This window comes from Otolemur garnettii, unplaced genomic scaffold (genome assembly GCF_000181295.1).
Source record: "Otolemur garnettii isolate 467f Iridium unplaced genomic scaffold, OtoGar3 scaffold00010, whole genome shotgun sequence".
In the NCBI taxonomy this organism is placed as follows: Eukaryota; Metazoa; Chordata; class Mammalia; order Primates; family Galagidae; genus Otolemur; species Otolemur garnettii.
Window position 1 is genome coordinate 16,745,160 of NW_003852405.1, and position 26,034 is coordinate 16,771,193.

The 26,034-nt window shown below is 34.7% G+C and overlaps 2 protein-coding genes and 1 pseudogene across 2 annotated transcripts in view; all 3 read right to left on the reverse strand.

Annotated features, from left to right (window-relative positions):
* Positions 1–2,494: 2,494 nt before the first annotated feature.
* LOC111723324 lies at positions 2,495–2,585 on the reverse strand (annotated as a pseudogene).
* Positions 2,586–3,636: 1,051 nt separating this feature from the next.
* KIAA1107 (KIAA1107 ortholog) lies at positions 3,637–19,052 on the reverse strand. The gene is made up of 7 exons (XM_023509925.1): positions 18,921–19,052; positions 16,457–16,518; positions 10,437–11,142; positions 10,093–10,180; positions 9,565–9,704; positions 5,439–7,757; positions 3,637–4,131 (listed from the first exon to the last, which is right to left on the reverse strand). The coding sequence occupies exons 1-7, from the start codon at positions 18,952–18,954 to the stop codon at positions 3,662–3,664; spliced, it is 3,819 nt and encodes a 1,272-aa protein (XP_023365693.1). The 5' UTR covers positions 18,955–19,052; the 3' UTR covers positions 3,637–3,661.
* Positions 19,053–19,617: 565 nt separating this feature from the next.
* BTBD8 (BTB domain containing 8) overlaps positions 19,618–26,034 on the reverse strand; it is a 78,741-nt gene continuing 72,324 nt past the window's right edge. The window contains exons 10-12 of the mRNA XM_012801621.2: positions 20,994–21,176; positions 20,175–20,312; positions 19,618–19,659 (exon numbers count right to left, since the gene is read on the reverse strand). Of these exons, the coding sequence (XP_012657075.2) occupies positions 19,618–19,659; positions 20,175–20,312; positions 20,994–21,176 (363 nt within the window). The remainder of the gene's footprint in view (positions 19,660–20,174; positions 20,313–20,993; positions 21,177–26,034) is intronic.

The following is a 26,034-nucleotide window of genomic DNA, read 5'->3' on the forward strand; positions in this document are numbered from 1 at the left end:
TTTATTGAACGGTAACTATGTACATTAATGCACTTCTAGGGTACAGTGTGGGGTTTTCACATGCAATCTGAAATACTTCCATCAACTGGTCAACACAGCCTTCATGTCATTTTCTCAGTTATTGCTTTAAAACATTCACATTCTACTCTTAGATTCACCTGTACCCCTATAAGGTAAACCTCAGAAGTAATCCCTCCAAACTCCCTCCCTCCACCCATTCCCCCCTCCCTTCTCCCTCCCCAAAGCATCTTTTTAAAATGTTTATATTTTTATTATCTCCAACATATGATCTAAGTAAAACAAAGTACTTTCTATGCCAGTGTATCCTAAAGACAAGTCACCTGGCGTACGCTTCCAATTAGATTGTAGCCACTAAGCACCTTCTCTCTTGAAATTCTGAAGCAATCACAGAATATTACTTGTCCTAAGAAGCTTTGTCTAATCTTCTCTTCCTGACAAGCCATTTGTAGCTTCTCCTTCTGGATTCTGTAATTCTGACCACTTACAACTGTTAACCTTACCAAATAATAATGTAGTGTGTTATTTTCTCTGTCAGTTTCCTCCAGTATGGCAGTTCATCTCAGGTAAAGATTCTACATCAATTTCCTCATGTGTAAAATAAAGATGATAAGAAGACATCTCATAGGACTGTTGTAAGAATTAAATGTGTTATACATATTTAATCATGCATATTAGCACAGTGTCTAACACATAAGTGCTAAATTAGTGTTAGGGGTTAGTTTTGAATCTATGTTTGTTGAATGATGAAGTACTCATCCAAAAAGTCCCACTGCAAACAGAGTGGGACTGGTAAATGAGTGGTTCACAAAAGAGCATGATATGAAAACAATGCATCTTGAAATTCCCTAAGCAGTTGCTACTTAAGCAAAATGCCTTCTGAATTATCTTCTTGCAGATGTGAAATGAAATCTAGTAGATTTTAACGCTTAGCAATTTGCTTAGCAGTTCAAGAAGAAAGTTTTCAAGACCTTAGAACTGGGAAAGAAATGAAGTTTCAATTATAAATTTGTTAATTTTCTGAAAGATTTTTAAATAACACCAAACTCTTTCACATTTGGAAAAGAAAATACAATGTCTTGAGAATTTGTGTTGTCTTGCCTCTGTAATGTAATGCTTCTTTATATTAAACTATCTGTAAATTATAGTATTCATTCTCAGGTTTTGTGAGAAAAATCAAATGAAGTGTGTTGTATGATAGAAATACCAAACCAGAATGAAGAAATAGTGGACTGTAGCCCATAAATTAGTTGTGGGATCTTGGGCAGTCTTTTAATTCCCCTGGGAGTCAGAGCCCTCCTTTGAAATTTGAAGAGATTTAGACTAAATAATCTCTAAACTCCCATCCAGCTCTCAAATACATTTTTTAAATTTCAGGTTAATATAAGGGTACAATCAATTAGGTTACAATGTTTGCATTGTTAGGTAAGGTCCTTGTAGTTGTGTCCCTCACCAGGAGGTGTGCCATATACCCTTACATTGTGCTCAGAATATCTTACCTTTTCTTACTAGAACTTCAGGTTTTTTTTTTTTTTAGGGCAAGGATCAAATCTTATTTTCTTTACATTCCAGTGCTTAAAACCAATGCACATTTCTTGAGTTTGAATGAATGATTAACTGTTTCTTGAATAAATGAGTGTCCCCCCGTACAGAGCTTCCAGTTAAAAAAAGCACTGCAAATTTATGGCATAATAGCTTAGTAGCTAAGGCTAATGTATAATACCTACGCTATTACATAACAATAAATTATTGTATATTAATATGATTGTTGATAATCCATATAGTTATAGATTCTGTCTATTGTTAAGCATTTGTTGAAAAATTTGCTAATTTTGAAAAAGAATCATAAACTAAAAGATTTCCTTACTTCTGACATTTTTGAGAAGTTATGAGGTAGCTACAAAGCTTTGAGAGAGGTTAACTTATGAAATCCCATTATCCTAAGGATGATATCCACCAACATCACAGGTATCCAAGTAATCACTCCCCATTACTTTGTAGGAAAGAGTTTTTAGTTTTTGTTTGTTTGTTTGTTTTCAAGGGAGCTGGGACCAACCATCATCAGCTGCCCAGGTACCAAAAAATTATGCTTCCAAAATCTCTCTCTTTTTTTTCTTCTGCTCCATTTTTATTTTTTATTTATTTATTTATTTTTTATTGAATGGTAACTATGTACATTTTTTTTTTTGAGACAGAGCCTCAAGCTGTCTCCCTGGGTAGAGTGCCGTGGCATTACAGCTCACAGCAACCTCCAACTCCTGGGCTCAAGCGAGTCTCCTGCCTCCGCCTCCCAAGTAGCTGGGACCACAGGCGCCCGCCACAACGCCCGGCTATTTTTTTGGTTGCAGCCGTCATTGTTTTTTTTTGGCGGGTCTGGGCTGGGGATTCGAACCTGCCACCTTAGGTGTACGTGGCTGGCGCCTTAGCCGGTTGAGCTATAGGCGCCGAGCCGTAACTATGTACATTAATGCACTTCTGGGGTAGCTTCCAAAATCTCTTGATGTTGATTCCACACAAAGAGCAGTTGAGTTGCCCCACGTGTGCCACTCACAACAAAAGCCCTTTTTATCTTTGTTTTTCTACTAGAATTACAGACTGAAAGACAGTCTGGTCAAGAAAATAAGGAAACACACACGTGTGCACACAGACACATCTACACATTTAAGGTCAGTTAAGTCAACTGCCTCACCTACCCATTTTCAAGTTAGTATTTATTTCAGTGCTGGCTTTTTGTAGATGCAGTTCCAAAATATCCCCAACATGAAATGGAAAATGGAGAGTGATTAACTAACTGTAAGGGAATCTAAATAGATAAAACAGTTTTCCTACGTCTTTTGTACAAGGGCAGATGCCACTCTGTGAATAAATACAGAAAAGACAGATACAGGAAAATCCATTTTTCCCTGTGTTAGTAATGATGTGGTTACAATTTGAGATGCACCTGCATTAGAATATTCCTGGACCTGAACTGTTTGGAAAGTGAAGGTTTTTTCCCCAAGGCTTCAGCCTCAACTGCCTGAACCTAACTTTTATGTTATCATAGATTAACTCTACACAGATGGACACAAGCACAGTAAGTTTTTTATTGTTAAATTACAATGTTACTATTTGCAAAGCAAAAAGTAAAGGAACTGATCTACTTGTGCATTCACATTTTAAATTCTTGAATAATAAACAATTGAACAAATAGGAAACGAAAACTGAAACAAGGGTTTCCTTATAAGTCTTCTAATTTCTCTAATAATCATAAAAACATGCTCGAAAATTTTAGAAAAAACTTTTCTCTACATGTGATATCATTAATAAATAAACTATGTTTATTACTTCATTAAATTGGAAAGACTCTCTCAATATTAGGGACAGTCTGTTTCTTCTGGCTAATGCAATTATCATTTAGATAGTAATATAAACATCAAAAAAATAAAGAGGTGGCATAGTTTAAAATTTTCCAAAGTGTTAACACTCCTTTTTTTTTTTTTTTTTAAGAGACAGAATCTCACTTTATTGCCCTTAGTAGAGTGCTGTGGAGTCACAGCTCACAGCAACCTCCAACTCTTGGGCTTAGGCGATTCTCCTGCCTCAGCCTCCCGAGTAGCTGGGACTACAGGCATCCACCACAATGCCCGGCTAAGTGTTAACAATCTTAATGCTGAGTTTCCAGTTCTAGAATTGTCCATTCCCCTTGAGGTGAACAATCTTCAGAGGAAAAACTCGCCATAGTAATGCTCGCTGAGGAGTCTTCAAGCGGAGATGTTAGTTCGCTCCATCTGTTCAAAGTGTCAATATGTGCTATACCCTGAGGTTTTGAGCTGTCCCGTGCTAAAAGTAGTGTCTGATTGATGAGATACTGTGCTAAATTTAAGTCTTCAGGAACAGAGTTTGTAACGTCTAAGTTTGCGTCCTGTTCTGAGAGCAGCTGCTTTAATAGCGTCCAATCTTGTTTTGCAAAGTGGTGATCATCTTCACAATCCATATCTGTAACGTGTGTTTCTGATTCCATTTTCTGCTCAAATGCTTCTATTACATCCATCTCATATATTGGAGAGAGGGTTTTTGAAGGCCGGTGGTCATATATGCAGGTTTGTGCCAGTGTGTCACAATCACTTATGTCTCCTGAAATAATTCATAATACTACACAATGTAAAAACTGCACTTGTTGGTACCCCTCAGAGTTTTGTAGAACAATATTAACACAATATAACAGGGATAGTTATAGTTAAAAAAAACAGAATGGGAAAAATAACATCTGTACAGAATTGACAAGGTTTCTGGGCCATTTTTTTGTTCTGTGTTTAAAAAATTCAAAGGTAACGTGTAGCAGCAAAATCCATATAGGTAACTAACAATAATTCTCCATACTTTAATTTGAAAATTTGTGATACAAAAAACAACATAAATTATTCAAACATAAACATAGATGTACACATGTATCTAATTCACTACAATAGAAACTTAAAGAGAGAAAAAAAAAAGACACTGTTATTTTATGGTGACTTTGAAGGTCACTCAGTTCCAAAAGGAGGAATAAATACATTTCATCTAAAGACTTATTTCCATATTGCACATGCAAAGGAGGATGCAAGCAGAGACAAACAAAAAAGTACCACTTTTAAAGGTCTCCTTATTCTTCTGATTTTGCTGAATCAAGGAACTATTGATTAGTGTTTTTCTTAGTTATGATACACAATAGCTACTCAATTAGCCACTATTGCATATTTAAGGTATGAGTCATTAGTTTCAATTACTATAATAAAGACGACAAAAACACAAAACAAACAGGAAACCATCTAAGCATATGAAATAAGCCTGGGCTTTTTTCATATATTATCCTTGCATCTAAATATAATCTCTTTTAGGAAATTTATCTATCTGAAAATTTTATAATAGAATTATATAGTGATCTTGAAAGTCTTAATCCCTGTAAAATATATACAAATTCTAATAATCAATCTAGATGTTAAAATAGTTTGGTGCTTTTTTTTTTAGTTACATATTCCTATAGTTATTGCACAACCCTCATAGACATATACTAGCAAGTCCATAAATCATATCCAGTATATGATAAAATTTCTAATAGTCAAGAATTCTTATGTTAGACATAAATAACTAAATAGCAATAAAGTAAGTTTTTCTCTTTATTCTTTCATGTAAAATCTTTTAGTAGGTTAACTCTATCTAATAAAGAACCAAAATTTTTACTAGATATTAATTCTTCACTAGGATTTTAAGTGAACAATAAAGAATGAGTACCTAGCTAATTTTCCTATTATTAAGAAATTTAAGTTTTCATTTAAAAGTTGAATCTGTTGCATAAGTAATTCTTCTATCTAACTAAAATATTACATTCAGGGCTACTTATAACTTTAAAATTCTATAAACTCATTCCTTATGCATTTAGAGTTTCTATTTCTGTACATTACCTGCAGATAAAGCAATTTTAGCTTTTTCAGTAGCTGTAGAATGGCTCTCTTTCACTTGACCTTCCTGAGGCAGAACTTGACTCCAAAAGGAGTCAAGAGATTTCGTAGAGCTGTTCTTTGGTATGTCGGAATTGGGTTCTCTTTGATGAAGCTCCAAATGACATGGTCTTCCTTGAGATTTTACGTCACCATCCAAGAGTTTGCGGCATTGCTGTAAGTCATTATCCATACTGCTTCCACTGTTTAATTTTTTATCTTCTGGAAGAAGGTGTCTGCCTCTGTTGGACAAGACATCGATTGTGTTCTTTTTTCCTGTGCTTGAAATACTCTGTTTATCTCTTCTCAAAGAATCAGTGCTACTGAGATTGAAGAGAGTGCTTTCATTTTTATATACGCTATTACCTTTATCTTGTTGCTTACATTCTAAAACACTATCTTCACTTTCTTGTGAGAATCTGGAATAGCAGGTCCTTCCATGATGTTCCTGAGAAATGCCATCAAAAACATCAGAAGGTGAAAAAGAATCTTTAGAAGGCTGAAAGGGGGTATGGACTTCTCCTTCATCAGATCCCAGTTCTTCACATTCATCTACTGAAAGCAAAACTGACCTTTTAAATTTTTTAGTTGCAGAAAACTCACGACTTTCATTTTCAGTTGCATCTTCAAAAGCTAAATTAATGATTCCCTGAAACTGCTGAGGAGCTGGTTTAGATAGCAAGAAATTTTCTGCAACATTTTCAGCTTCAGACCTCTCATCTTCTGTTTCATCTGCCGAAGAAGAAATCTGATCTATTTCCTGAGCAAACTGGACACTGCCTCGTGGAATATTTTCCTTTTCTCTAGGGTGGGCTATTCCAGATCGAGACCAAATTTCTGACCTTTTTCTTGGAATCTCATCATCGCTTGTCGAATTAACTTGGAAAAGATCACTACTACTTTGTTTTTTCATTTTTATTTCAATTCTTAAGTTACTATCATAAATTTTTAATTCTTCAGGAGTACTAGTATCACTGCTACTTCTTCCAAGAAAATCATGGCACAGCATAGTGCCACATTTGGAAATACCTCTGTCATTTGACCCATCATCATCCTGAGACCCCCCAGCATCATAGTCTTCAGATCTGGGCTTTATGTCATCAGACGATGTGGTAGCACTGCCAGTGTCAGATTCAGGACTCTCCCTCTGAAGCAGAACACTGGTATTCAAATTCCAGGGACCCACATATGGAGTTTCATGGCTCTCTGGAGATTCCAATGTTTCCATATTTTTAGGAGAATTTTTTCCTGATAGGTGTCCCAAAAAACATCTGGAGGAAATATCTGAGTCTGCCGCGGCAAGTTTGTCTTCATTCATAGCAGAATCATCAGGCAACTGACTAGGAATTATCATTTCTTCTACATCAATTGTAGATTTTCTGTCATTTTGAACAGAATTTAAGGTTATATTTGTCTTTTCAGGAGCACAACATGACACATCTCTCACACATTTAATGCTTGATTTTTTGTTCGTATCTTTTCTCTCTATTTGGTTCTCCCTGTCTGATATTATGTGGATTTGCCCTGAATTTCTTGAGTCTAAATCACAAATTGGATTAGAGTTCAAGGAATTTTCATTTGGATTTGAAATCATGGATTTGGGGGCAGTAGTGCTATGAAATTTTGCATCTATACGACCACTCCCATCAGAATGACAATGTATGTCAGCTGCACTGCAACCATCTGTTTCCTTGTGATTAGGGAATTTTGCTTCCCTTTTTATTAAACAAATCTGTTTTGATTCCAGTTCATGTTTTAATGATTTATCCAGCTTTGAGATATTTTGGCATTCTAATACTAGCTTCTCTTTCTCGTGATTGTTTAATGGCTTTTGTGCATCAGGTCTACATGATGACTGGAATGTTTCTGCATCGTTGGTTTCAGATGTGAGATTAATTAGAGGCTTGGGAGGACTCTGTTCAGAAACACTGTCCTTATTGTTACAACGTATGTCATGAAACATACTTTTTTGGACACTAGATTTTTCACTTTTTGAAGGTCTTTGAGAAAGCTGAGTTTTTACTATAACCTGTCCAGGAAGCACTTTCTGTTTTGAATCTTTATTATTCAAAGTTTCACCTTTCTTCGACTGATTTAGGTTTTTAGGTACTGCCACTCCTTTTGCAGTACCCTTAGGCAAAGTTGTGTGTCCTTGCTTGGCAGTTTTTCTCTTAGGTGTTTGTTTATCTATAGTTGCCTTATGGTCCAACTTGGTCACATTTTCATCAGACTGCCTTGAAGATACTGAAGATTTTACTGAATTTGATGACTCTCCGTAGGTTCCTAAGAAAAGAAAGTTCAGAAATATACTCTCCAAGTTGTGAGTGAAATTTAATGTTTATCTTAAAATTACTTAAAAAAACAAAACCCATACAACAATGAAAGGATAACGTATCTATGATCAAGTGGACAATTATAGATTAGGAATTAGTTCTGTAATAAAATTTAAAGAAGATTTTTCTATTAAAAATATAGAGGCTCAGTGCCTATATATAACTCAAGTAGCTAAGGTGCCAGCCACATACACCAGAGCTGGTGGGTTTGAATCCAGCCAGGGCCTGCCAAACAAGGACAACTACAACCAAAAAATAGCCAGGCGTTGTGGCAGGCGCCTGTAGTCCCAGCTACTTGGGAGGCTGAGGTAAAAGAATCTCTTGAGCCCAGGAGTTGGAGGTTGCTGGGAGCTGTGATGCCACGGCACTCTACCCAGGGCAACAGCTTGAGGCTCTGTCTCAAAAAAAATAAAAATAAAAAATAAAAATTATATATAGAAAAAAAATATAGGGGGACTGTTCCATGGTCTTAATAAAAATTATTAAAATAAAATATCTCTTCCTCAAGTAAAGAGCCTTGATCCTTATGCCAAAATTTGGTTTGCATAAATGAGGGCGATAAAATCTGATTTTCTTACATTAAAGGAGAAGCAGGGTATCCCCTTTGATATTTTGGAAGAAAAAATTACTATGTTTTACACTGCTAAAAAGGAGAATCAAGCTAACTATAAAACGTAAAACAGAATTGTTGAAATTGCTATATATATTTTTTTCATCAAACAGGAATAAAACCAATTTACTTCTCATAACCAGGTCATTATTACTGTAGCTCATTAGGACTAACAACTTAGATCTGCAGTGGAAACTAGAACAGCTGACTGGAATAAAAAAGGAGTTAATTTTGGGAATCCATCTGTTTATACTGGTTAAAATCTTAGAGATATGTTAGATATTCAAATCTATCAAATAGAATATTATAAATGTTTAATTTTTAGCTACTAATAGCACATGAATACTTTTTCTTGGCCTTATTGTTTAATTCACTTTTAGTGCTAATTCATAATCTAAATAAGGATTTTATAATTGCTCTTACATATGCAAATGCTTAATGAATAAAGCAAAGAGATTTTTAAAATCATGCATGCTGATCAGCACTCTTATTCTTGGAACATCGAAAAACAATGGACACAGCACAGATTCTGGAGGGAAAATTCTTCCTCGCTACATATTACAACTATCTAGATCAGTAGTTCTCAATCTGTGGGTTGCAACCCCTTTGTAACAATGAAAATACATCCTGCATATCAGATATTTACATTATGATTCATAACAGTAGCAAAATTATAAAGTAGCAACAAAAATAATTTTATGGTTGGAGGTCACCACAACATGAGGAACTGTATAAAAGGGTCACGACATTAGGAGGCATTAGGAAGGTTGAGAACCACTGATCTAGGTGGTACTATTACTATTTAAAAAGCTCATTACTACAAGTTTTACAGATGGTATACCTATAGTTATCAACAAAACTTTTAAAGAAATATGGGCATAAATTATAAAAGGACCAGAAATGCAGATAAACTAGTGACTCTCTTACTTATTTCATAAAAGACAATAAAAAACAAGCCCACATCCTAAAACATTAAAATGCTTACTTAAGAGTGAAAATATAAATTCTCATCTCTATACTGTCAAACAAATGTAAAATGAGTGAAATATATTTTGCCTATTTGTGACCAAAGTTTGAATCAGAGTTCTGCTTATCCAATTTAAATAAGAAATAACATTCATAATACCCAGGACTATTTCAGCTTTACCTTGAGATTTAACAAGGTTAGACGGAGTACTCTTTGTCTTCTGCTGAGCTGTAGCACATCCATTACCATTTCCTCTTTTCTTCAAAATTGCCTGTGGTACTGGATCACCATATCCTTTGGCACTGACTTTCTTTAGTACACTAAGAAAAATTATTTGCATTCAGTTTTACACTGAGATTCCAAAACATAAACTTTTAAAAGGCCCATAACTGAAATAGAACTTTCCCCAAGAAATTAAAAAAAAAAAAACTTCTAAAAATAGAAAACCCTATGTTCATAAGTCTTTAAGTGGATAAAACTGTGCTTTATCACGTATGATAAAGCAAGGCATAATATTTTGCATCAATCATCCCTTTGCATAAACATACTAACTTCTTTTAATAAGTAAGCAGTTTTAAAATATCACTGTGTAAATACATTAAATTTTTTAACAAAGGAGATATTTTGAAAATATTTAGCTAAAAGTTAGCAAATAATTAACTTTAAGAGAAAGCTAACATATAGGCAAAACATTAAATGAAGACCTACCTGTTGCTTGTATTAGAATCTTGGTCATGAATACTTTTTTTATTGGAAGTTCCATTAGTAACTCTTGAAACAGCTCGAGATTTTACTGCTATAAATTAAGAAAAAGTGAGTCATGAAACAGAACACATTAAATATGCAACAATTATCTGTAAATTTCCTGGCCAGATACTATATAACACAATTGTTAAAGTGGGAAGGACTATGTTTTCTCTCAATTTGTGTAAATACATATAAATAAATACTTTTTTGCATTTGAAACCAAATAAAGCCCAAATACAGGATTTTTTTTTTCTAGGAACTTTTAACTCGTAGGAGCTACTAAAAATTAGAGTTCTAGAACCCACCTACAGTGGAGGTTTTGACACTGTTTATACTGTTTTTCACTGTTTGTCCTGGAGAATCATAAATGGGTAGTTTGTGACCAGAAGGCTTTTCTTCTTCCACTGATCCGTTTTCTTTTGGTTCATCCAAACATTCAGTGGAAATTGATAGTTCCATACTTGAATTTGTAGACATGCTGGAAGGTCTTGTGATGCTCAGGCATGGAGAATCTTTGCCTGTCACTTTCTTCAAAGGCTTTGATTTGGGTTGCACATTTAAGTTTCCAGTGAGTACCTTGGGTCTGGCACCTGCAGTGTGCCCTTCCTGGTTTCTCACTCCTTTTCCATTTAATGAAGTTTTCTGTCCAGTTGCTGCTGCCATTGCTGATCTTCCCCCAACTTGTTTAGGCGCCATGTTTTCCCACCTTGTGTTACCAATGTTTTCATTTTGGGGTTTTATCACAGATTTGGGCTTTCCAGAGACATTTTTTCCCCCAGTTTTTAATTCTTTTGTAACTTTAGCTGCTATTTTTGTACCATCTTTTTCCTTTAAAGCATCATGAGTCAAAGTTTTACTTATACTAGTACTTGATGACTGTCCAGATGCTCCTAATCCATCAGATTTCATCTTTTGTTTATTAGTAGAGAGATAACTCCAACACTCTTTCTTGTTATTTCCCCTCCAAGATTTGTTTTTTATAGCACCAGAATCAGAAACTTGTCTCCTTTGCTATAAAGAAGAAAAAAATAGTCTGTAATTTGACTGAAGTCTTTGACATATATTATTTTATGTTTCAAAAAGCTAGTCTTTCAAAGAAAAAAGACAGCAAAGTTCATGTATGATTTAGGGTCACTCAAAATTTAAATCAGCTTTGATCAAAATTTTTTGTCTCTGATTATATTACCTTTAATCTAAGACACAGCATAAAATGTTTATTTTAAAGGCACACTATTTTAATTTATGAAGTTATAGAGAGATTAATATCTAATCTCTTAAAGGATACATAATATCCTTTAGATATTAATAATATCCAAGATTTTCGAGGGCCCACACTCAGGTTCTGTGCTAAATCTTTTTCATACCTCATCTAGATCCTATGAAATTGCTCCTCTGGCTTTTTCCATTTCTTAGACAAGAAAATGAGGATTAAAGTAGGTATGTGACTTACTCAAGGTCACATGCTGGTAAAGACTAGAACCAGAACTTGGGCTCATGACTTATTGCCTCAGGCAGGTAGTTATCTATATGGCATAATCTGAGGGACATGATAAAGATTTTCACTAAAAATTCTCTCTTTAATCATATCTCAAATGCCAGAAATTTTATCATTTAATATTATGCTCTGTGGTGAGAAGTGTTTATTTCTTGAAGTCTTCATTAAAAAAAAAAAAAAAAAGAAAAAATTAAAAACTTCCTAGGAAACATAGCATTACATTTGAAAAACTTTAGTTTTTGGAAGAACAAGATAAGTAGTACAGTATTAGCTATCTACAAGCAGGGGAGGAAAAAGGATCTTAGAAACAGATGAAGTATAAAGGGGCAAATATAAAAGGACACTAATGATAAACGCAGCTAACTTTATCAGTTGCTTACAACTAAACCTTCACATGGAAGGAACTACAAAATTTTTAAAATTGGTAGAAAGTTTAGAATAAAACTTTAAGGTTATATCGTTATTCTTTATGTAAGTATGTAAACACTTATTCTCCCCACCCCCCCTTGGGAAAGTTGTATGAGATCGTAAAGGTATTCGGCAGAGCCTGAGCTGTCTTCATTTTTTTTTTCTTTTTTGAGACAGAGGCTCAAGCTGTAACCCTGAGTAGAGTGCTGTGGGCATCACAGCTCACAGCAACCTCCAACTCCTGGGCTTACATGATTCTCTTGCCTTAGACTTCCAAGTATCTGGGACTACAGGCACCCACCACAACACCCAGCTATTTTTTGGTTGTAGCTATTGTTGTTTGGCAGGTCCAGACTGGATTCGAACCTGCCAGCTCTGGTGTATGTGGCTGGCACCTTAGCCGCTTGAGCTACAGGTGCTGAGCCTTCATTTTTTATTCTAAAACCCTTAGGCACCATGCTCATCACAGATTGGATACTCAAAAAATGGGATTAGTATTGTTAAAACTAGGCATATATTAATATACAGTATAAGGTCTAATTATTTCTAAATATGAAAAGTTTCTAATTATATGAAAAACCATTTAAGACAAAATAAAGTATATACGTATGTGTATGTAGGAGATCGAGCACCAGGATTATAGAAGCAGCCATAGGTTCTTGAGGGAGATGCTGGGAGCAAGACAATCTCCTAGCTGTAGCCTGGAGATAAGCCCTCAAGCAACTGCATGCATTAATGATGTTGCTAGTTAGCAAGCAGGTGCTACACTTTGGACATCTGTGCAACAGGGTGGGAGTTGAGCCCGTGGGGAAAGAGCATATAGTGATCATTAAGTGCACAGCTCCAGTACATGAGCTCCCCCACACCTGTTGTATGATGCTGCAATAAAAGGCCACAAAAGAGGTTACTCGGGGCTCTCCCTGCACCTAGGGGAAGCCCACTTCTTGTAGGCTTGTACCTTCAATCCATGTCCCAGCTGCTTTTATTCATGTAGTGACGGGGTGACACGGGGGCACCGACAGTGTATGTATGCAATTATGTGTATAAGGACAAATTCTAAATAAATAAACAACTTGGCTAAATTTAGAGGAAAGGTGTGGTGATGAAGGAATCACTAGATTCTTGTCCTGTCCTGGCGCTGCCTCTACCCAACTTGGCTTATTTAAATTATTAATATCTTGGGGCCTCAGATTATGCATGTCTACAGAGTGGAGACCAATCCTATTCACAGCAGTGTTCTAGGAGTCTATCCAACATTTACAAAGTTCAAAAAGGCTTGGTCTTCACTTTTTATTTTCTTGATCAAATCTTAGCTCAAAAAATAATATTTTTCTATTTTTAGTACCTCAAACCAGGTTGACTTTTAGAGTCCCTTCCCACCATTAAAACTGATTCTACTTGATTTACTCTATCCTTAATCTATGCATTTGAAGTATTATGCTATGTGAAATCACATTCACATAATACAGCACAATAAGGATTCAATGAAATCACATTTCCAGGCAGTCTCTAACTTACATCTACAAAGTCTGTATACATTTCTTATATAAATGTCCAACTGGGAATGGTCACCACATTCCATTAACAAAAATGAAAAAAAGGAAGGTAACCCTCTCAGCATTCCTCTTAGACATCGTTAATTCCCTATTTTGGTTTGCTTTCTAGCACAGGAAAGTTTAAATATAATCAAAAGAAGATAGAACAATGTAATGAATTCCAATGTACATAATACCTAGCTTTAAAAACTATCAATTCATGACCAATTTTGTTTGGAAGCAAAACATAGGTAATGTATATTTTATCCATAAGAACAAAATATTTATAAAATATTCTCTATGTGTTTGCCACCTCTTTATAAAAATTTGTAGTGAGTATTTTGTGAATAAAGGTACATTTAGCTACAATTTCCCCATTTTTCTCTCTATGGCGACTTCAGGGACATCCTGTAATTTAGCGTTAGCACTCTTCTTAAACCTTTCTCTCTGCCTTACCGGATTAATTTTCTCCCACTTCCTAATGATCTCATCTCTGTTTGGAAAACACATTAACTCATTCCACATGCATTGAGTACTTACTACATACTAGATAATTGCACATAAATTATTTCACCTAATTTTCACAATAATCCTACTAGGTTTTATTACTCTACTTTGTAGATAAGTAAGCTAAGATGCACAGACATCACTGATAATAAATGTGAAGTCAAGATTTGAATTCTGATTTTATGTCCAGCATCAACTTCAGTATACTACTACCTTTCCAAGGGAAACTTATTACCTGGTTTCCTTCTCTCACCCCAGCCCCACGCCGACTTTTTTTTTTTTTTTTTAGGACAGTATCACTTTGTTGCTTGAGCTAGAGTGCCTTGGCATCATAGCTCACAGCAACCTCAAATTCCTAGGCTCAAGCAATCCTCACATTGTTAACAGAAAAGAAGGCTCAGACAACCGCTTCAGAGCCAGAGAAATTTGGAAGAACAACGAGACTTTGTTCTACTTTGCTGTAAACCAGGAAGGAGGAAAAGCCTGGTAGACAGCAGGGGAAAAGAAGGCAAGTAGGCTAATTCCTGGGAGCCTTTAAAAAAAGTAGGATAACAGGGAACTAGTAAAAGGACTAGAAAAAAATGCCCTAAGGTACCATTTCTTAGTGTACACTCTGTGGAACTGTACCATATGCTTAAAAGGGAAAGCCTAGTGGTTTTCCATAGTTATAAAATTGGGGGAAACCTGGGGTGAAACAAAATTCAAAGGTGTTCTTTACTACAGTGTTTCTCAACAATTTTAGGGTGAAATAAGCATCTTTGGTTTCTAAGAGGAGGTATGGTGTGTAGCAATTTTCAAACTTAGTTTAATGCTAGATGTTCTCAGGTGGAATATATGATAAAGCTAGTATATTGTGAAACACTCTGAAAAATAATTCTAAAGTATATCCAGCTCCAGTATTCCACAGTTCCTCACCCAAGAAATTTGGGAGCTTAACCTCAAGCCAAGAGAGCTCTTGGTTAGTATCGTGGAGCTGCATTAGTTCCTTCCTACTGGTGGATGAGGAAAAAGAGAAGATTCCCCTATTGGGCTTGTAAGAACAGTATATACTTTGTACTCCAAATTGGGACTCTCAATGTATGTTTTCTTAATATCACTGTAATCCACATAGGAGGTTAGAATAATTTTGTATTTCAATGTATTATTAGTTAAGTGAACATCTGTAAGTTAGTTTAGGAGGAAAAATGTATCTCAGATTATAACAAATCTATCAAGTAATGTTCTATGGGGGTGTGTGTGTAAAAAACACAAAATATAAAATCTACCATCTTAACCACTTAATACCCTTTAATACACTTTAGTATACTTAAATACAGAGCAATAATATTAACCGCATGCACTCTGTTCCACAAAAAAATTCTCTGTAACTTTTTCATCTTGCAAAACTGAAACTCCATATTCATGGAACAAAAAGTCCCTTTTAATACTTCCCTCTAGTCCCAATAACCATCATTCTACCTTTTTGACTACTTTAGATACCTCATACAAGTATACCAAGCAAAGCAAAATTGTACTCTTAGTACTAACTGCCTTTTTTTTTTTTTTTTTGGCAGTTTTTGGCTGGGGTTGGCCAGGGATTTCAACCCGCCACCTTTGGTATATGGGGCTGGCGCCCTACTCCTTGAGCCACAGGCACCACCCTAACTGCTTTTTTTTTTTGGAGACAGAGTCTCAAGCTGTCCCCCTGGGTAGAGTGCTGTGACATCACAGCTCATAGCAACCTCCGACTCCTGGGCTCAAGAGAGTCTCCTGCCTCAGCCTCCCAAGTAGCTGGGACCACAGGTGCCCGCCACAATGCTCAGCTATTTTTTGGTTGCAGCCGTCATTGTTGTTTGGCGGGCCCAGACTGGATTCGAACCTGCCACCTTAGGTGTATGTGGCTGGCGCCTTAGCCACTTGAGCCACAGGCGTTGAGCCTGCTTTTTTTTTTTAACATTCATATAAAGATATATTATATGAATTAAAATCTTGGTGTAGGAAAAACTAGAACAAGTACAACATTTTGCAAGAAGTAGGTTAATCAGAAAAATAGACATTGAATTAAGTCTACAATTTCTAACCTACTGAAGTCAGTCCAGTATGTGAGATGCCAAAAAGGTTTTCAAGGAAATGAAAATAGCAGACACTTCCCATGCCAGCTGGACACAAAAAATTTACATCATTAAAATAATTGCTAAATGTTCACTTGATTTTAAAAAAGACAAAATTATTTTCATTAAGAAATAGCTTTAATAACAAATGAATAGATTTTAAAAACTTATTTGGTTATCATTCAATATGTGCTTAAAAAGGAATAAAATATACTTTGAAATATAAAATAATAAAATTTAAATAATTTGGTATCTTTTTTCATTAGACTTATAAGATTTAGAGAGTTTACCTGGGAGCTACTGAATATAGGCTTTTTGCCAAGTCTTCGGTCATCACCTTTGTCAAATGCAGCTGTAGGAAGGAATAGCAATTTATTTTTATAAGAAGCATTACTATTACCATAGAAATAATGGGAAAATAGCATGCTAGCAGAAAAAGGTGATATTTTTATGGAAATAACCTAAATTAATTGAGACAAATCTAGTATACAAAAACAATTCCCTATCATATTTTAGATTTTTTTTGAGAGGCTCATTTTCAATCTTATTCTCTGGTTCCTAAGATTTCAAATTATTAAAATTATTCAACAAGAAATATACAATCTCTAGAGAAGATACATATATTTTAAGAACCAAAATGTTCTCAAACTGTGATATTTTAAATAACTAGTTCAGTTTGTTTTTCAAATTTCAAAACATTACAGATTGTGGCAAATGTAATATTTTATAAACTATTAAATGTTGAAAAATGTTTATCCTAAAAATAATAAAAGTACTTGTGAAATTAACTGAAAGTACTTTCTGGTTTTGCAGATACATCATGAGGAAAAAGGAAGGAGAAAGGGAAAAAACAAGAAATAATCCTCAAATCTATAGCATACTTTTTTAGAAATAAATAAAAATTCATTTTATAAGATAGCATTAGATGGGAATTACTGGGACAACTCGTATTTATGCTCTTCAAATAAGAATCTGAATAACTTCAGGAAAATATATAGGCAGGCATAACAGCATGACAGCTATAAATACAGCTGAGCTAGTCTACTGCTCTCTTTTGAAGGTTACTGGGCTTTAAGATACATTTGGAAGAAACAAACATAATTTCAAATAATTATTTGATTTTTATGAAATCAGTTAATAAAAAAATAAAGTGCCTGTAACTCTACTCTGTATCTCCCATGATCTCTGTCCTACAGCATATGTGCTATAAGACAAAGCAGGACCCTGGAAATGGTATTAAAAGGAGCGAGTTGCAGTAAGCACATGACTTAGCACAATAATATACAGGAAGAAATTAAAATATACAATTTCTCCAAAGGTCAGTAGTAACTACTAAAACATAAATATTATAACAGAGACACAACCCAGAACCATTCCTTTACCTGGGTTTCCCAATTCAGTAATTATAGATAAGTCAGGACTCACTATTATATTTCAAAAATTTAAGATTTAAAAAAATGATTACACTGATGCAGTGCAAAAGAATGAAAAGTTCTTTTGGTGATTAGATTGTCAGTAACATTTTATTTAGATGTGTATATGTGTATATACATATATCACATCTTTTTAATTAGCACTCTGAAGAACTAAAGAACATTGTTGGAAGCTCAACTTAACTGTCAAATCCTCCGAAATAGAGGAAAACAAAGTTTGTTACCAAGGAGAAGAGAGTTGAAGGACACCTACTCAAGGAAGGCTGCTCGTATATTATTTCTTCATATTGTAATAGGTTTTCTAGTTAAGATAAACTGTCATCTAAAAATCAGCACAGACATAGTCACAGTGAAAAAATTCCCAATTTCTAAAGAACTTCTTCTCATGATTTTTGTTAAAAAATGGAATTTCTTTGCAAAGTGCTCTCGGAATACACCCAGCCACACTATCATGTTATGCTTATAATATAGGACAGAGCAGATCACATTCTGACTTATACCACTAAAGAATTTAATATACTCATGTATTGTTAAGAATTTATTTTACCACATATAGCTTCTACATCATAGCACAAAAATATTTGCTTCATAAAATACAGTCTCTTAACTTAAAATGTTTCTGAAAGTATACTTGCTGAATATACCAACATTTTTTTCCTAAGGCACCTACTTTAACCAGAAAATTGTCATGAAGCCATTTTTTAGTTACACAGTCATATTTTTATTTCATTATTTTTAAAACAAACACACACTCTAAGTACAATATACATCTTCTGTTTAATGATTATGTTTCAAATGAAACCCATTAAATGTCAGAGACCACTGCGTGGCCCCTGAGGGACACTCTGCAATAGCACACACCACATCACTGAACCAGTCAATTGTGAAATAAAGCCATCTATTCTAGGGAAAACCACAGGAAAGGGAATCTTATGGAAAAGATACAAAAGCTTTTTAGCAAAATATTTTTTAAAAGGAAAAGAAACCATGTTTGGTACTTTGTTCGATGCGGATTACATTTTCTTATACTTCTAATCTTTCCCTAAGAATGCTTTTAAGCAAATTTGGCTGGAATGTTGCTGCTAATATGCAGTAGGACTAAAAATCGATACATACATGGATATATAAAGGAAATGAGTTTCATTTTCTTGGAACAGCATGATTTGTAAAAACTGCCTAAACATATGATTTCTAGTTTCAGTTAACACCCTGTTATTAAACAGAAGCAAGAAGATTAAACATTAATCTTATTAGAATCCCCTCAAAATACCTGTCACAAAGATCACAATAGAAGAACAAATATATCTCAAGGCTAACATACCTGCTTGGATTTTCTGTTGATCATCTGTGCTCATGAGCTTCCAGCTTTCTGTGTGACGAACAGCATAAAAAGACTGAACCAGGAAGATCCACAGCTTATCACGCAGAGCCTGGATCTTGCACGTAAAACCCTGTGTTCAAGCAACAAATCAGCAGCTGGTGTGAGCCACATTGTCATAGCAACCAGTCATTATTCCTTTCCGAATCTACTTACTCCTAAGCTAGATCAATGATGTCATCACTTAGATCTTTCAGATCGTCGGGTACCCGTTATTTATGAGGCTTACTCATTGATAACATAATGAACATGAAACGCAATCTTATCCTTTCAACCAAAAATTATTTTAAAATGCCAACAGCCTTTTCAAATCAACTATGACATTACAAGGTCAAATACTCTATGTAATAGTAATACCTAGGATAAAATTTTTTATCACGCTTACTGAACAAACACAAAAGGCAAATAATTTGTGGTTGCTTAATAACCATTGACTAGTTATAATATTTTAATTTTGTTTTTCCCAGTCAATCTAATTTTAATATTTTTAAAGAGAAAAAAATTAATATATTATAAAAATAAAACATACTGATTAAAAATTCTAAAATATACATTTTATATCCAGAAAATTTAAGGTAGTGATCAAAAATACTAGAGTTATACTGTGCCAAATATTGCTAGTGCCAAACTATGTTTAAAATTAATCAGCCAAAGTATCAACTTCTAAACTTTTATAAGATGTCTATATAGAGGTAAATAGCATTTTAAAAATTTTGTATTATGAAAAATTTTAAACATGTATTAATACAAAAGCAAAAACCATACTAACCCTAGATACCCATCAGCTAGCTTGATCCATTCAGCATTTAAAATGCACATACTTTTCATTTCTTTTGAGGCAGATTTTTGCTCTGTTGCCCTGGCAAGAGTGCGAGGGCATCGTCTTAGCTCACTGCAACCTCAAACTCCTGGGCTCAAGCAATCCTTTTGCCTCAGGCTCCCAAGTCGCAGGGAATACAGGCATGTGCCATCATACCCAGGTATTTTTTTCTATTTCTAATAGAGATAGGGTCGCACTCTTGCTCAGGCTAATCTCCAACTCGTGAGCTCAAGCAATCCTCCTTCCATGACCTCCCAAAGGGGTAGGATTACAGGCATAAGCCACCATGCTTGGCCTTAAAATGCCATTTTAAAAATCTTTAAGAAGTCCAAATATTATACAATTTTAACAAATATTATTATATTCAGTATCAGTACCATTTCTTTTGTACTATCAGAGTTCAGTAATGTGTCCAGAGCCATAAGAAGAGAGCAACTATTTTCAGTGGTAATGTTTTCTTCAATTGCTTTTAAAATTTTGTCCAACAGATCAGCTGTGCTGCTCATTGCTTGTGACTACAAAACACAGAAATTGATATTTAATAGGAATACATGTAAAATATCGTATAAGAAATATGAAGGTTTGGATAACAAAACAATCATAACTGGCTGTAGGAAGTCAACCTGAAGTTGCAATTGTTCTTTCCCTTTCCTTGGTTAAAAAACTCTGCAATATCTACCCATATGCCTTGTTTTGAAGAGCCAACATAGCCTTAATAACGGAATTGAGATATTACAGGGATACAAATGTTTTGGTGGAAAAAAATTAAAAAAAAAAATAAAAAACAGAAACAGAACCTAGAAATAAGCAATAGGAGTTCTTTATTCAATGACTAATTAGAATTAGTAAGAGAAGGAATTTTACATAGACATAATTGCATTACTGACTAAAACAGTATTTTTATGATTTTGGTTTGGTAAAATGTGGCTATGCTGCTTGAGAACTAGAGTTGGCCAGAATTATATTGTGCCTTGCCAGGGCACTCAAACCTGTCCCTCCTGCCTTCTTTATCTTGGAAGCCAAAAATCCTGTCCATCACTGCTCTAAATCCTATGTAAACATGCCATCTGCTATGTAATTTATTTAAATCATACTAATTTAATCAATGCCAACATGCATTTTAAAACTCATGTAATTAAAATTAGATTACAAAGATGGAACTAAATAAATACAGGATATAATTTTAGACATAGTACCTGTAAGAAAAGAGCAAAATTTTCACTCTGAATAATCTTGGAGAAGTTTTCTACAATAAATGTAATACATTCTTCTTGGAGCTGAGATGCCATAGTCAGTGCTGCTTCTGTCCACTTCACTCTGGGTAAACTCATGATCAGCCTGTCACTTTCCATCAGAACAAAAGCAGCATTCTTATCATTCTTAGAATTGAAAAAAAGTTAGATGGTATTACTGTACTGCTCAAAAAAATTTCTTGGACTATTTCCTGCAAAAAGCAAAATTCCATGTAGCTAATGTCTTTGTCATTAGTGTTAGATATAATATTTATTTATTCACAATTATCCAAAAGGCTAAACTTTGAGCTAGGAAGAAACCTCCTTTAAAAGGCAGCTAAAACAAACCTGAAAGCAAAGTTATAACTATAAAGAAATCCTTGAATTCTCTGAGATTATCACTACTTAATTTTTGTGCAGACAGGTATCATTCATAGCAGCCTGGCAATACTGATACAGCTTTAATTCTTTTGTGACTATAAAATACACGCTCTTCGTTAAAAATTGACACAGGCTAAAAATTACTTATAATCCCCAGTGATTTTCTTCCTTTTCTCTAATTAGGTAAATTCAACTTTTTGAATTTTATTCATTTAATGATGATTTATTTTTATATCAGAGGAAAAAACTATTCACAAATATCCCTAAAGAAAATAGAATAATTCATAAATACCATATGCTCCAAGAAAAGGAAAAAAATGGCAACTTATAAATTACTGTTATCTTATTCATGTTTGATTTCTAGTTCTTAATATAATGTTAATTAAATAACTATTTACTAAATAGTTACCAGGTAAACTATAGCAGATTGAAAAACATAGCCAAAAACTCTTTGTAACTTCATCCATCAAGAAGTAGAATCTGGGCAGCTCCTGTGGCTCAGTGAGTAGGGCACCGGCCCCATATACTGAGGGTGATGGGTTCGAACTTGGCCTCGGCCAAACTGCAACAAAAAAATAGCTGGGCATTGTGGTGGGCGCCTGTAGGGAGGCTGAGGCAAGAGACTTGCCTAAACCCAGAAGGTGGAGGTTGCTGTGAGCTGTGACACCACAGCACTCTACTGAGTGTGACAAAGTGAGACTCCATCTAAAAAAAAAAAATTCCTGGAAGAAGTAGAATCTATTTCCTTACGCCTTGAATCTGGACTGGCCTTTTCATTAGCTTTAACTGATAGTGGTAGTGTGCAAGTTCCAGGGCCTAGATCTCAAGAAGCATTGAAGCTTCTGTTTTACCCTCTGGGAATACCAGGATTGAACCATGGTAAGGAAGACTATGTGGAACAGGATGCCCAGCCTCCAGCTCAGCCACCAGCCGAATGTAGCCACAGGAGTAAGCTTGGGAAAGACCAGCAGAAAAATCACCCAGTCAACCCACAGAATTATGAGAAACAATAAGCTGTAGTTTCAAGCCACTAATTTGGAGGTGTTTTGTTAGACAGCAATAGGTAATAAATCTGGAAATGACAGACTGAAATACCCAGCACGGACTGTATGCTGTGGACTTTGCACACCCCCTGTTTCATTCAGGTCTCAACTAAAGCACTAAGTCTTCCCTCATCCCTACACCTACATCAGATACCTTTCAGACTGCTATCAGAAAACATGTCCCTTTTTTGTTAGAGCACTTAATTCATTTGTAATTAGTAAATCATCAACATAACTGGTTCATTAATATCTGTCTCCCTCATTAGGCTGTATGTGCAGTGAGTGTAAAACCATGTCTGTTTTTGCTCACCACTGTATCCTTGAGGGCCAGTATAGAACTGGGTCACAGGAGACACTCAAATATTTTTGACCTCTCAGCATGCTCCAAGACTGAGAGTAGATATGTGAATTGCTAGAATAATTCAAGTTGAATCCTTGAATATCAAAACTTTAAACATTTTACCCATTTATCAAGAATTTGTTAAAATATATTCTTCCACTGCTTTATCCATAAGAATAAAAAAAAAATACCTTGTTTTAATTCAAGTCTTTTATTCTTTTAGTACCATTATCTTTTCCTCCTCCAGCAACTTCCTGAGTAATTGTGCAATTAATGAAAGTTTTAGACAATAAGCCCAATTTGCTCTACAGCTGGCATTACTCTGGAATTGGGGCCAAATGTAAGGTATTTAAATAAATTTGGCAGGTATCTACAAACTGCTTACTATATACATAATGTGAAATGCTCTGACAGTACTATTTTTAAAAAATACAGATATAGAATTACTTATCATAATTTAGCTTGGAGTCTGCTGGAAAACTCAAATATGGACACTTAAATGATAACGTGGATGCTATGTGATTTTATTCCATACTGATCTGAATATATAATAAACATTAAATGTTAGAGTACCTAGAAACTCAAAGAGGAAAGAAAGGAATACTTTGAGACCAAATGCACAAAATTTTAGTTCAATACTTAACATAATCACATAATTCACAATTTTAAAATGCATGAAAGGCATTACTAGGAAAAGTCCTTCTCTCCTTCCTGTCCCCAAACCTCCCATTTTGTAACCAGCATTTTTTCCTCTATCTTTCCACAGATATTAGAGATATTTCTGCATATATAAATAACATACATATGCAATTTACTCCATATTTTATTCAGATGAAACCATTAATATACATGTTACTGTCTTACCTTTTACATTTAGTATACATCTTGAACATTTTTCTTAATCAGTGTACACAGAGGCCTTTTGTTTTAATAACAATGTAACAGTCCATAGTATAGCTAGACCCTAAGTCATTTAACTTGTCCTGTATATAGACATTTACATTGTTTCCAATTTTTTGCTATTATAATGTAATGAATTGCTTTGTATAAAACATTATTTCACACATATCTATAGGATATATTCCTAGAAGTAGAATTGTTGGGTCAATATTTCTTGTCTTAGCTTGGGTTGTGCCTGAGTCTCAGAAACAGGCTTACAGGAAGATAGCTTGTTTGGGATCCCAAGAGAATCTGAACCACTAATTCCACCCAAGGAAACATTAAATACTGGCTCTCCTCTCTCCTCTCCTTTTCATCATTCTGAAAGGCGGAAGACAGTTTGACATTGTAGCTTAAATGTCAATTTCTCTTAAATAAATGAAGTTGAGAATCTGTTAGTCAAATTAAGACACCTGTATCTCCTTGGTAAACAATCTAACTCTATCCTATCTTCAGCTTGTTTTTTAAATCAATTTGTAGAAATTCTCTATATTAGAAAAATTAATAATATAAATATGATATGAACAGTTTAACTTTCCAACAGTGAAAGGAAAAACCTCAGTTTCTCACATAAAAATATTTTTTAAAATTCTTTACCAAAAAAGCATAGTATTCTTTTTAAAAATTTTGTCCACTGCATTTTATTTTTTATTTCAAAATATTAAGGGAGCTGGGTGCAGTGGCTCATGCCTGTAATTCTAGCATTCTGGGAGGCCATGGTGGGTGGATTGCCTGAGTAAGAGGGAGACCCTCTACTACAAATAGAAAAAACTAGCTGGGCACTGGTACCTATAATCCCAGCTACTGAGGGAGGGAGGCAAGAGGATCACTCAAGCCAGGAGTTTGAGGTTGTTGTGAGCTATGATGCTTAGTACTCTACCCAGGGCAACAGAGTGAGACTCTCAATCTCAAAGAAAAATAAATAGATAAATAAATAAAGTTAAAGGGGATACAAATGTTTTTGTTACACACACTATATAATGCTGACATCACAGCTTCATTGTGCCTGTCACCAGAATAGTTCTATTATACCCAATAGGTAAGTTTTTAATTCCTCACCTTCCAATCTTCCTCCTTTTATGATTTCCAAAAGATGGTCATTTACAACGCGTTACTCCCACGTACCCACTGTTTAGCTCCCACTTACTAGTGAGAATATATGATGCTTGTTTTTCCATTCCTGAGATACTTCACTTAGGATAATGGTCTACAGTTCCATCCAAGTTGCTGAAATTTTATTCCTTTTCACAGCTCCATGCTATATACTACTTTTTTTTTTTTTAATCTACTTATGAATTTACGGACACTTAGATTGAGTCCATATCTCTACAATTGTGAACTGTACTACAATAAATATTTGAGTGCAGGTGTATTTTTGATAAAGTGATTTCTTTCCCTTTGGATACTCAGTAGCAGGATTGCTGGATCAAATGGCAGGTCTCCCTTTAGCTTGAGGAATCTCCATACTACTGTCCATAGGGCTTGTACTAGTTTGCAGTTCCATAAACAATGTATAAACATTCCTTTTGCTCTTCATTCATGCCAGCATCTGTTGGTTTCTGATGTGTTAGTAATAGCCATTCAGACAGGGTGGAAATGGAAGTAATACAATTTTAACACAGATTTTTCCTTTCTTAAAGTGTGTATACATTTTTTTTGGAATCCTCTGTATAGTTTGCAAATATTTTCTCCCATTCTGTAGGTTGCTTGTTTTCTCTGTTGGTTATTTCCTTTGCTGTGTAGAAGATTTTCTGTTTAAGTAAGTCCTGTTTTTGTTGCTTCTGTGTTTGCCTTTGGGGTCTTGATCATAAATTCTTTGCCTAGCCTGTGTCTAGAAGAGTTTTTCCTATGCCTTCTTCTAGAATTCTTAAGGTTTCATGCCTGAAAGTCTTTAATCCATTCTGAATTAATGTCTGTATATGACAAGAGATAGGGAACCAATTTCCTTCTTCTGCATGTGACTATCCAATTTTCCCAGCATCATTTACTGAATGGAGCATACTTTCCGCAGTGTATATTTTTGCTTGCTTTGTGAAGGATCAGTTGATCATAGCTATATGATTTTGTTTCTAGGTTCTCTGTTCTGTTCCATTGGTCTATGTCTCTATTTTTATACGGGGACCAGGCTGTTTTGGTTATTATAGCCTTATAGTATCATTTGGAATCAAATAGCATGATATCTCTGTATTTGTTCTTTTGCTTAACACTGCTTTGTCTATTCGGACTTTGGGGTTCCAAATGAAGCTTATTTTTTCCAGATCTGTGGAATAAGACAATGGTTCTTTTTTTTTTTTTTTTTTTT

Coding starts and splice junctions, on each gene's coding strand:
- KIAA1107 (XM_023509925.1), bottom strand. CDS start 18,954: ATGAGCACAGATGATCAACAGAAAATCCAAGCAG. Junction 10,181..10,436: donor TGTCAAAACCTCCACTGTAG/GTGGGTTCTAGA, acceptor CTTAATTTATAG/CAGTAAAATCTCGAGCTGTT. Junction 7,758..9,564: donor TAACCTTGTTAAATCTCAAG/GTAAAGCTGAAA, acceptor TTCTTTTCTTAG/GAACCTACGGAGAGTCATCA.